Source organism: Anser anser (genome assembly GCF_964211835.1).
Source record: "Anser anser genome assembly, chromosome: 14".
Classification (NCBI taxonomy): Eukaryota; Metazoa; Chordata; class Aves; order Anseriformes; family Anatidae; genus Anser; species Anser anser.
Window position 1 is genome coordinate 4,728,715 of NC_139735.1, and position 12,824 is coordinate 4,741,538.

The 12,824-nt window shown below is 36.0% G+C and overlaps 1 protein-coding gene across 9 annotated transcripts in view; it reads right to left on the bottom strand.

The window, feature by feature from the left end:
* The window catches only part of FAM13B (family with sequence similarity 13 member B), a 60,542-nt gene that overhangs the window by 9,884 nt on the left and 37,834 nt on the right, over window positions 1-12,824 (bottom strand). For 5 of the 9 annotated variants that reach the window (XM_083798326.1, XM_083798332.1, XM_083798325.1 and 2 more), the window contains exons 8-16: window positions 12,548-12,589; window positions 11,354-11,509; window positions 9,424-9,559; window positions 9,162-9,191; window positions 6,717-6,784; window positions 5,929-5,983; window positions 5,366-5,513; window positions 2,865-2,930; window positions 1,465-1,675 (exon numbers count right to left, since the gene is read on the bottom strand). In XM_083798326.1, the coding sequence (XP_083654452.1) occupies window positions 1,465-1,675; window positions 2,865-2,930; window positions 5,366-5,513; window positions 5,929-5,983; window positions 6,717-6,784; window positions 9,162-9,191; window positions 9,424-9,559; window positions 11,354-11,509; window positions 12,548-12,589 (912 nt within the window). The remainder of the gene's footprint in view (window positions 1-1,464; window positions 1,676-2,864; window positions 2,931-5,365; window positions 5,514-5,928; window positions 5,984-6,716; window positions 6,785-9,161; window positions 9,192-9,423; window positions 9,560-11,353; window positions 11,510-12,547; window positions 12,590-12,824) is intronic. The other 4 variants (XM_083798333.1, XM_083798330.1, XM_083798329.1 and 1 more) reach the window with 3 other exon arrangements.

Genomic DNA, 12,824 nt, shown 5'->3' on the forward strand with positions numbered 1-12,824 from the left:
CCTGAAATACCTGGCAAAGAATGTAGCCTAGTCTAGAAGCTCCCACTGAAGAATTCTTGGTAATTAGACAGCTCCACTTATCTGTCTTAGATAAACTACTAGATGCTTATCTTAAAAATAGTAAGAATAATCTCCATCATCTGATCTGTTTGATTTACTAATACATTTCTGCAGCATGTGATTCCAGTTTTGAATCCCCTTTTGCACTTGTTCAGCCCCTTGACATCTGCTCCTTGTGAAAACCGTTTTCATTTCAAGACTAACCATAAGAATTTTCTAGTACATGTATTATACAAGGCGCCTGAAAGATCTCTCAACACAACTAGTAACATCTACGTAATTCGAGATATTAGATGCACTAATCTAATAATCCACTACTGTCGATCCTTATTAGTTTTGGAATGAGAACAGCTAATTATAATCAGCACTTTTCTGCAGGTCAGCCTTCTGCATCATTTTAACAGTACTCATCGACCATCTTCTGCTGCTAGCTGGGGAACACTCTGAATAGTATTTGTTTGTATCAGTTTGTCAATGGAAAATTAGAGATTCTAAATTTGGTCTTTCGTGTTCCAATTTTTTTTTTATGGGATTATTTCTTCCTTAACAAGCATGGAGATTTTTCTCAAACTGCTTTTCATAGTAGTACTATTATACAGTAGAGGCCACAGGTTATATACAATTTTTGGAGGATCACACTCTCCAGCGTCACACAAATAACCTGCAGCTTAATTACAACTCAGCTTTCATCCACTGGGTTAAATGGGCTTGATCCTCTAAATCCGCAAGAGAACCTTCATTAAGAACCCTCTGCCTTCACTGTACTGCTATCCCACACCTCTCCCTCAAATGGTTGATTCTTTCCTATAACCCTTCTGAATGAAGGCTTTCCACAACCCAAGTGAAGTCTTCTCAGATTATTACTGCATGTTTTTGTTGCAAGGATGGGTGTAACTTGGCTCTTTACTGGAAGTGGATACGTGAAACAAATCTGAAATTATGCAACATGAAGATAAATACTCATGCTACTGAAAAAAAGAAAAACTTCCATAAAATCATAGATCAGCAGTCCAGTAAGGACTGGTAAAAAAAAAAAAAAAGATATAACTAAAATCTATATCTTCAGCCCAGGAAGTGCCATTACAGTAGGCTGCCAGAAGCCCTGACTAAATGCCAGGGAAAGCTCTGCAAGCTTGTCCTATTTTTACACTCTTTCCCTCAGCACCTGACAGTGGCCCCCTTGGGAGAGACGATACTGTCGCAGAAGAACCTCTGGTCTGACCAGCTATGGCAGTCCCTGGGTATGCAGAACCACCAAATGGCTATACAATGCTACATTGCACCTTGGTCTTCAATTAATTTATCATACCATGAAAACCATGAGGTTGTTAATCAGCTGAATTTTCATACTGGAAGTAACATCTCCTGTCCCAACACCGTGCAAGTTGCATTAAAATACAATACCTAACAAAAGAAAGTGCTTTGGATGAAGAATCTAGCGTTTCTGGATCATGTAAAAAACGCTGGCTTTGCCCAAAATCCAAACTACGATGTGACAGTATTGGGTGACAGTCCTCTTCCAATGGATGATTTGTCATTCTTCCAGCCTGTGGGGAAAGCTGAGCTTCTCCAGATTCACTGTCTTCCTGCCAAGATTTGAAAGCGGGAAATGGATCTGTAAGATAAAAAAAGGAAACAAAATGGTACTCATCTGTTAACAGAATTACAAACAAGAGTCAAAAGGAAACAAAAATGTGTACCCAAAGCTTAGTCTTGTATGCTATAAAGGATGTGGTGTCATACACAAAGTGAATAAAAACAGTGAAATACATCAGAAAGCTACAAATTCTGTCATATAACAACTGAAAGAAGTATGTACTGAAATGAAGTATGCACACTAGGATCCCTTTTTCAAAGTGTTTCTTACAAGTATGCATTTCTGAAAAATTCAACAGCGTAAGAGCATTATCATCAGAAATCTGAAGTTAAGAGAATATATTTACTGTCCATTACAATATATTGATGCGGAATTTACATTTCATACCTTACACATACGCTTTGAAAGACTGTCCTCTTGATTTTGAGCAAGATAAGCCTACAGTACTCATTCATTTAGTCTTTTTAAAGAAGTGTTGTTTGTTGGGTTGGGGGGGCGGTTGGTTTTGTTTGTTGTTTTCTTTTTTTAATATATAGTTTAAATCCATCTTGACACCACTAAGAAAAAGAGATTTCTTAATTTGTGGAAGGTGATTTCTTTTGGGCGGGGGACTCCAAAACAATTATTTTTAACCCCTCTGAGAAGTTACTTGCTAACATTCCTTACAATTCTCAACTATGGTTTTCTTGCCATCTAACAAAAAGCTGGCAGAGCCTTCCAAACACTTTAGTTTAAAACTCACCCCCTTCCCTTTCAGAACTTTGCCTGTATTTTCCACAGTCCAAATCAGAAGTTTTGAAAACTGGGTTCGAAGTGTGCAGAACAACAATAAAACCCACAAAGTAATCTTAAAAAAAAAAAAAAAAAGTAACCCTTGTACCTGCTTTCCAGTGGACATTTACTAAGTATTATGGGGGGGGTTGTTTTGTTTCAGTGGTGGTAGTTGTGTGGTTTTTGTTTTTTTGTTTTTTTGTTTTTTTTTTTTCAAGCTAGAACCTTGCCTGTTTACACAGTACAAGATACATGAAGGGGACCTTTGGGAGGAGGGGGGGAGGTAGGGAAGGGGGAGGAAGAGGAGGAAGGAACAAAAAAAACTTACAAATCAGAACATTCCCAAGATAAGGGACAGCAGGTGAAGGGTTAGTTAGAAAGCAAACCATAAACTATCAAAAGGCAGATAACTGAACGTATGGCGAACCATACTTACCCTCCCCTTCTCTCTGCAGATGCATTGTTTTGAAATCAATGAGGGGGAAAGTGATAGGGCATGGCGCTAATAAAATGAAAAAGAATGGCAAAAATACTAAAGTGAACACACAGCACAGTCAGAACAAACCATACATAACATGTAAAGCAGGAAGATACAGTACCAGGGAAAAAATCCCATATTATGGGCCAGGCGCTGAGCACCCTCGACTTCCAAGCAATTTCAATGGCACATAAGGATGCTCAGTCCTTAGCAAATTCGAACTGTTTACTGAAAAGGTTTACAAAGAACTGACACAGGAATAGTAAAGACTTACTGTAGTTTAATAAGAGTCTCATGCATCTTCATGTTCACAAAAGATTAAGTTCTAAATATAGTTTTGCTCACACTTTGTCAATAAAAGATGGTAATAATTTCCAAAAAGCAGGACAAATGCAGAAAAATACATTCAGAAATGTAGATTAACTGATCTGCATTTTCCCCCATATTAAAGCAGCAAGTATTCAATGTTCATTTTCAACAGCTCTATTGGTTACAGGCCATTAAAATTGCCATCACACAAGATTTAATAATCCAAATATCATGGAAGAGTTGGACTAGTACAGAGTTCTTTACAAAGCCAAGTACTTAAACGGAACACCACAAGGACTTGCAATGCCTTGGAAGGCTGCGACCCCAATAACCATTCTAAAAAGGACTAAAGAATAGCCCAAACTGAAAAGCTTCACAGTAAAATACCATGTCTTGCACAATACCACGATTTTACTACTGAAAAGCATTTAATATAAATGTATATATAGATATGCTACATTCTCTTCAAAGATCATAAAGCTAGTTGGATAAGCAAAAACAAAGCAACTTTTATGAAAATATTTGAAGAAATAATGAAAATGGAATCCACAAACTTTCTAAGAATATGTATTAAACAGATAGAAACTGCAACAAAACAATGGGCAAGTAAACAATGTAAATAAAAATTGAGAACATATGGCAAGTATTTCACAACTATAAAGAAATAATCCAAATTCCAAATGTCATTTTTAGAAGGGTTAAAAATGAAGTATGGATTCACAGAGGGAATCCATTTGGAAATTTGTCACTGAAGTTGACCATTTAACAGCATTTTTAATTATTATTTGAGCTTCAATACAAAGCTTTACATGCAGACACTCTACAACTACATGCTGAGCTGTTAAATACATACATTTGAGGTATGCTTCACTGACTCTAATATTTCTAACACAAAGTAATTACATTCACTCTTTGTTACTAGTGCGTTATTAATGTTTGATGATGACACTTACAGGCACCTCAAAGAATAGCTGCCACTGGAACAGTCTGTTGGAAGCAAAACCTAATCCTCGTGTAGTAAAACTACCATAAATCTACTGCTTTGTATTTGCAATCTTTAAAACTTGGAAATAAGTAGACTGGGGTCATCCTGTTGGTGATGGTTCACAACATTTTAACGGACCAACGCTTAGGTTTATTTATTTATATTTTTTTGGTAAGGTGTAGTTGATGATTCAGAGTTATCAATACCAGGCAGAAGAAATAGGATGTAAGGAACATGTAAAAAGACAAGTACTTTGAAAAGAAGATATCAACTAGAGCATTTTGCTCTTGTTAGCGTACAGAGAAGTTATGTTTCTACACAAGTAAAAGGACAGTCTAAACAACCATTTCCACAGATTTGAGCAACAAAGTTCAATAAAGTCACAAGTTCAGAGGCTTGCTAAACCTGAATGCCATAAAGAATAATGTCAAAAAATACAGTTTTGCCTCAAAGAGGATTCCTTATATTATTCCTTACATTTTCCCTTTTCCTAAGATCCAAACAACAGAGGGAAAGGAGCACAGAAATCATCCCCATCTGCACCTAACTTTTACTTGAAAACTGGCTGTTTCAAGTTGTCCAGTGAAAAGGAAACCAATACTGGACATTTCTGATGTTTAAAACAAAACAAACGACAGACTTTTCAGACTAAATCAAATATAAATGGCTGTGTTTAGTAGCTTAGTGATTTTAAGTCAAACAGCTAGTATTAGAACTTCAGTAGCTTGCATTGAAAAAAAAGATCAAAAACATGATACGACATGAATATCAGCTGCATGATATCATCAGATAAAGCATTTATAAGGACTCAGGTAAGAGGCAGTCATGGGAACACTAAGTCACTTTTTTTTAAAATTAAAGAAAAGCTCTTGTATGAAGCTTAGGCTTTTTTGCTTTCTTTAGCTGCTTTTTAACTATTTTTTTCTTCTGTTTTTTTATTTTTTATTTTTAAGGTCCTTTCTTAATTAAGTTGCAGAAAGTTCTGAAAAAAGATGGGACCTTATATCATGACGTGGCCAACCTTATCACATGTACAGGAAGATTTTATTTGTATCAAACTAAAGAAAAAAAGCATAAAGTTGTCAAGCCACTTCTCCTACTTTGAAAAGTGCTTTTACGTATTTTTGTTAGCTAACTATATTGTGAGTTGAAGGGTGAAAATTACCTTCCCATTTGTCACCATCAGATGCATTCTTCAGATCTAGACGTGGTATTTGGACACCCAGAGCTTCCTCAGAAACATAAACATCACCATCCCCTGACACCTCTGAATCAGTATTTGCATTAAGATCACAAGTCTTGCTACTTGAATCCTGCATTTAAATAACATAGAACAATTTTATTCTTATTTAGCAACTGAAAAACAGGTAACTATTCAGGACTATTTCCCACACTTCTGGAAATTCTGAAAAAAAAATTTCCTTACTCAAGTAAAGATGCCCCCATATTCCACAAACAAGCTTCCCCCCCTCATCCTCTCCAACATTAGTCAAGTATTGGCATAATGAAATATTCCTTATATAAGATGCATAAGTATAAGCTTGCTGTATTGCCAAAAGTTTCTGTGAAGCTAGGTGAAGAGATCTGGTAAGGATTTTGCAAATCTTGTGGCAAACCAACCAACACAACATAAATTAGTAAAAGCTAAATTTATTTTTAAAATATCTGCATTTAAAATAAGTTTATAAGATGTTGTGTATCTGCATATAAATGAAACTGTAAACTTACCAGAAGCATCTCTGAAGATACTCTATCACTGCCACCAGCCAAAATACTATTTTGCCTAAAAACAAGACAGACCTGGTTATCACTTTAAACGCATTCCATTCTTACATACAGCAGTCTAGTTTTAGCAGATATGCAATATATTTCTTTAAAGTGATCAGTAAAATCCTAAGGACCAAACATTACGTTTTTTTGTTTCCTTTGTTTTGGGGATAGGGTTGGCTCTGTTATTTCCAACTGAAGCATGTGCACCTGGACTAATAGACTTGAACTAAGCTGGAAATGGAAACAGCTCAAACCCTTATTCTTGAACAGGGAATAGGTACTTTGAAACAATTGAACAAATTGAACTTGAACTAAAACTTAAATCAGTGCTGAACTCAAACTGCAAATGAACTTTACAATTTTCTGGCTAATCACTATTACCAGCATTAATTCCAAAATCATTAAGAGTGATACAGATTGCCAAAAAAATTATAATTAAATAACATTTTTCTTCTATTTCTGTTGCCCAAAACATAGGCATCTATTTTTTGACATCTTTTTTTGACAAAAAAGATATAAATCATAGGTTTGTACTTAAGTTTAAGCGCATTAAGTTCCATGTCTTTTATATTATCACCATAAAAAGGTAACTCCATCTTGTTCTCTGTTTTCAGAGAAATTTTATGTTTACTTTCCCCTCCCTCATGCTATATACTGTGTTGTCACAAATTGCCAGTTTGGTACACATGTTCTCAAATCTGACGATATACACTCTGCCATTTCAGTGATAAATAAAAGATTAATACCTTTCAATATTATTTTCTCCATCAACTTCTGCATCTTTATCACATTGCTCCAATAATACGTCTGCAGCCTGTTGGCAAAAAGCATGCTTAGAAAGATTTAAGAATGGCATTCTCAGCTGAAAACATTTCCATAATCACTTACCACAGAAAAGCCCTCGAGAACAGAAAGCACAAGTTTTTATGCATAGGTGGAAATCATGCTATTTAACCATGCAATATTTTTTACATTTAAAGTGAGGCCAGGAACCAGGCGTTTTATTCACTAGACCAACAATGACCTTCCATCTATGGACAAACCATGATTAAGGTGCTGTTTTGTTTTTAAGGAAGAAACCAACACTTCCACTACAAGCCGCCTTAGCATGAGTTTGGGGGTAACTAGAGTCATGGTAGTCCTGCTCCCAAAGATAACTGAGTTAGATGCAGACTTGGGTTCAGCATTTATGAAATGAAACAAGTCTGACAGACTTTCTAAAAGTAACTACTAATCCTCGTTACTAAATAAAGCAACAACAGAACTGGAAGGGTATGGAGAAATGCTGGCATTGCCACGACACCATCTCATAAAACAAGTTCAGATGAATTTACATAACCGTTTTGTGCACTAAAAGTTGGCAAAGGAAGACTACTTTAAGTAGTCTTTTGGCTTAGATAAAGCCAAAGCCCAGCAACTGCTTTCCTTGAGAAGTTTCTTATTGGGGAGAATGTAAGTAATTTTAATTATAAAATATATCCTTCTTGAATATCAGATTACATTTGATTTCAGATTTTAAGAAAGTCTCCCAAACGGTCTTTAAAATGTCTGAATAGAGTCACTCTGAGTTTAAGTATACATAACATTTGACGATTTTACATGGCTATGTAACATTTGCCCTTATCAGGCATAACTCCATTCTTCTCTTCACGTCTTCATGTTATTTCAGTCCTCGTGCCAAATTCCAATTCAGGAAAACAATTTCAGGGCATTTCATACTCCAACAGATAATTTCCACCCTGGAGAGGCACATTTACTGCAGTTACAGAAGCAGCTGCTTCTGATTTCATTTCAGACCCGAAGGAAAGCTTGTGTGTACAGAAGTTCATCTTTTGATTCCTACAATCCTACTTGCCCATCAGCAGAAAGCACATTTATCCACAACCATTTAAGAATCACATTCTCCCTTCGTATTCTTAGCACAGTAAGGCACTTCTAAATCAGAAGTGAACATACTTCTGAAATATAATTCTCATAAGAAGTATAATTCTCATTTCTCAGCTGTTCTTTTACTGGAACCACTAGAACTGCATAAAATGCGATGAAGAATGACCAGTTTGAAATTTTTGTCGTCTCTATCTACATTTGTATTTTTTGAGTTTTGATTTCAGGAGCTCAGCATATATTTTAAATATGGAGTAATGGGGAAGTAAAGAGTTAGGAGTTAGCATGAGAAACCCACTCTTGAAGGCTTTCCTTGTCAAAAGGCCAAAAGCCTAAAACATACTACACATAAAAGATGACCGATGACCAACAGCCAGTCAAAAAATGCAGATGGTAGAAATATGCCACTCTACCCTGTACTTTCAGCACAGTTCTTGCAAACATAGTATTCACCTAGATTAAATAAAATATTACTTAATTCTAATATCATGCTTGGGGCATTTTGCCCTATAGGATACCAATCCAATGAAGATTTTATAACAAGACCTGGCATTAATGCATCAAAAAAGAATCTGGACAATCAATACATCCTGTAAAATTTGAATTTATAGAATATAAATTTATAGAACTTCTTATAACAGAAGTTTTTCAAGTAAGTGAGGAAGAACAGAATTGATTTTTTCATTAGAATTGCATATTTAACAGCTGCATATGTACCATTTCATACAAGTGGTAGTAACGGTATTCTCTCAAGGGTTTTTTGTTTGTTTTTAAATGATGTATTTTACAGCATTGCCTGCTCACATAAAAGTACCCTGAATGAGAGACTGATGTCTGACTGTAATTTCTTTCATTTTCTTTTGCTGAACACCACATGTTTAAAACTCCTAGCATGTGTACCAGGATGGTGGGGCACAAACTATCAGCAAAGCAGAAGTCAAATACCTAAGCAGATAGGTTTAAGGAGAGGTACCAGAACCTCTTTCAAGTAGACAGGATTTGAAGATGTGTTGAGAAGGACAGGACAACTATCCCTACTGCAGAAAACAACAACTGTGGAAACAGTGAGAAAAGGCTGAGAAACAAGCTTCTTATGGAAGCTTTTTTTCTTTTCAATAGGCCAGTTGTAAAACCATACTCTCCCTATAAAATTCTCATACTAACATTTTCCCACTGTTTAGCACAGCAAAAGGCACAACTGTGGGCTACTCTATAGTCATAGCTCTAGATCCTTTTCTACTCACAAAGTCTTTATTAACACCGATGCTATTCTAACTAGTGTATCAACAAGGACAGCACTGACTTACCTTTACCTGAGCAGAAGGAAGGGCCAGCACCTGTGAAAGAGAGAAAACCCTTAGTCAGGGTGCAAACAAGCTGCACAAAAGTACATAAAAATTTCTCTGCATGTCTACAAAGTGTGCACAGCAGAAAAGGCAATTAACTGCACAAAGCAACAGAATCACGTAAAGCTGCATCTGAGCTATTAGGTAGACTCGGATCACTAAAGTACTTTGCTCAAGTTGCTGCAGTTTACAGTTTTCATATACAGGAAGCTCCTCCTCTCACCTGAACGCTTTCTTCTTCCTCGGTTACAGTATCGTGTTTCATAGCTTCACTGTCTAAATCCGTGCTAACCAATACTTCAGAGCAGCCTCCTGTGTTCTCACTGCTACCAGTGTCATTATCTTCAATAACATCATTCCTACAGAGAGGAACAGAAAGACTTAGCAGCCTGTTCTTAAACGTTTATCAGAAAAAAAAATCCTTTAACAGTATCAAATGTTAGGTTGTTTCTTCCTCTTGATAAAATTATTCTGACTAAAGATACTGGCAATACATAGAATTTCAATCACCTGTTGTAGTCAAATTTATTTATGCAGTTTATATACACTTCTGAGGTTTTCTGTAACAGTATGGGATAGATATATACAAAATTATTTCCCTGATTCTCCTATTAAGGGTCATGCATAGATCCCTCACTATGGGGACCTAAGGAATGCAATGATGTATTGAAACTGCCACATCTAAATGAAGTTGCTTTGCTGTGACTACACTCCTCTCAAGCTAATTTAAAGCTGGTATCAGGATGTTCCCCTCACTGAGAAACCCTGTTATTTCTAACATTTTATCTTCCTAGTACCCAAGTTAAGGCCTGTAACAGTATTCCCAAATTAAAACTACTTAGACCATAGGTATGTCTGTCCACATATCCTTTATATGTCAGCATGCTAGTTACCACATTATATTGTAATTCATCACAAGCCTTTGACTTCTTTGCCTTCCTTCTCCTCTCACAAAGAACTCCAAACTACTTTTAAAAATGCTTCTCTTCTCTCAGGTGTCTAGATACTAAACAGGATACTTTGGAACTTTAATTTATTTTTTCTAATTTCTGCAGTTATTTGTTATTCCTAGAAAATTTACATGATCAGTGTGGTTTTTAGTTATCTGTTATAGCTGCATATTTGCCTTGTGCATAGTCTGTTGACTGCACTGCTTTAAAGAACCCAGATGACCTCTTTCAAGAACACTATCATGTATCATCTGTTACGGTTAATCCGCAATGGAACGATGATCAGAAGCATTTGAACTAGTCACCATGCCAGAAGAGTATATTGGTTTCAAACCTGCAGTGATGTACTTTTAGCTTTTGCTTCTGTGAAGCCTGCCAGACTTAAAAGCGCTTATGCTGTAACTGAAGAAATTCAGCTACAGGAGATCTTTCAATGCTTACCCACTTACTTATAATTCACTTCAAAGAAATTAGATCTTGAACACTGAAACTCAAGTTATAATTGAACATTTATTAGCACTTATTGTTACTTTTACAATCATTTGCTAACTTTAGCCCAAACTCTTGTCACAGATAAGACTCCTGATGAACAGTCAAGACAGAACATTTAGAAAATATCATTTCAGTCTCTCAATATTTCACAATGTTTCAGGCTCTGAGCCACAAAGCATCTTACATACCAAAGTCCTTTGGAGTTTGGGAATTATTCATGATTATTTATTTATACCTAATAAACACCAGAAAGTACCAGCTTCTCAGTGCTGCCCTGGCAATTGCTACACCCATAACCTAGTACAATTTATAACAAAAGCTAATCAAATAAGACTGAAGTCCTACACAAATAGACCTACAGTGTTCGTTCTACCTGCTGTTAACTGTTTTGTTGACACTGCCAGCCCGAGTAGTATGTAACAACAACTATGTTGATGTCGAATGATATGGTAAAGAAACTGAAGTAGTACCTACCATAGCTTTTTTACATGGTAAAACTAAGTCACAAGTAATATAAATGACATAAAGTGATAAATAAAAGTGATATAATGGGGTAAATTTAAGCTCTTGTGCTACTTCGCAAGAAAATTTTAAGTTAAATAGCAAAAGTCATAACTTTTGCTTTGAGTTGAGGTAGACTGGGGTAGTTTGGTTTGGAAAAGCTAAAATACATAACCCCATACAATTCAGGACAGATTCAAGAACTCTTACTGGTTGTTAGATCCTTCTTCATCCCCGCTGGGATTTTTTGCTTCATTGTTACAGCCCAGTCTGTGTTGCTGTATATGTTTAAGATCGTTATCTAAGCTGCTCTGCAGGTCGAAAAGGTGCTGTTCCACAGCTGCTCTAATTGTTCGTTCTAAAATGCTAGAAGGAAAAAAAGAAGCCAAGAAAATCATATTAAGAATCCTCTGTTGCATTGATCAGCTATGCAGAAAGGTAAAAATACCAAAGTACACAACAGATGATGCCAAGTACTTCAAAGAAAAAAAAGCAGACTATCTATTCCGAAAAGACAATGGGAAGTACTGAAATTCATAGAACAAATCATAGAATGGCTCCGGCTGGAAGAGACCTTAAAGATCATCCAGTTCCAACCCCTACTGTATTAAATAAGACTTGCACAGAAAATATTATGAAGTCTGTTACGAGTCTTTTAAGAGTGACCTACACATTACAATGACTATGGTAAGCAAACTAAAAACTGCACACCAGCATATCCAAAACCTTCTAAAGCCTAATATTGTAAGTATGTGACAGTAAAATCCTGTGTCTATGGCAGGTTGGCGTCAACCTCAGAGCAGGTGCCATTTCAGCACAGCTGGCTGTAGCGCCTCCTAAACAGGGCTGTAATTGTGAAAGGCAAAATCCAAAAAACAGTGGAGACAATGAATAAGTAATGGATGAGGGACACAGAGCACACCCGACAGTATGTCAAGTGAATATCAGTCTTTAAAAAATAAATAAAAGAGTAGGCTGCTGAGTGCTTCTTAAGCATCTCATTCAAAATAAAAAAAAGTTAGGCCTGTAAAACTGATTTATTTTTTCTCTGCGTTTGTATATGCAATTCCTCTGAACTGCACTATTAACAACTAGAAGTGGTACTAAAATTACATTGTGAAAGCTGTTATAATTTTAGAGTCAAGCACCTATGAAGTATCTAAGCACAAAAACAGACGCATTTTCAAATCTCACTTCTACCATACTGTGCTCTCACACTTCTGCAGTCAACAACACTGACACACATTAGGTTTTTTTCTGCATTAAGTTTCTTAAGTGAAATATTTCACACTGGAATATCTCATTTATAACTAATCATCAAACCTACTGCATTTCTTTTTCTTGAAAGACGACATATCAACGTCTAATAACAATTCGCAAATTTTACATTGTCATTATACTTACTCTGCAGAGGCTGGCAAGATACTTATGGGAGAGATATGAGCACTGCAATAAAGAAGAAATAAGTTAGTGTAATGCAAAAAATCACCACACTAAATAGAAGTCTTGAAAACAACAGAAAGCAACTTAGAAAATACTAAAACATCTAGTGAAGCTAATAAAAACAAATATGTAAGAAAACAAACACTAATTCGCAGCCCCCTTAAGATTTCTCCACCTAAATAAAAAAGAATGCCATCATAAGACAAAGTTGTGGAAGTAGCATCGCAGGTTTCTCTCT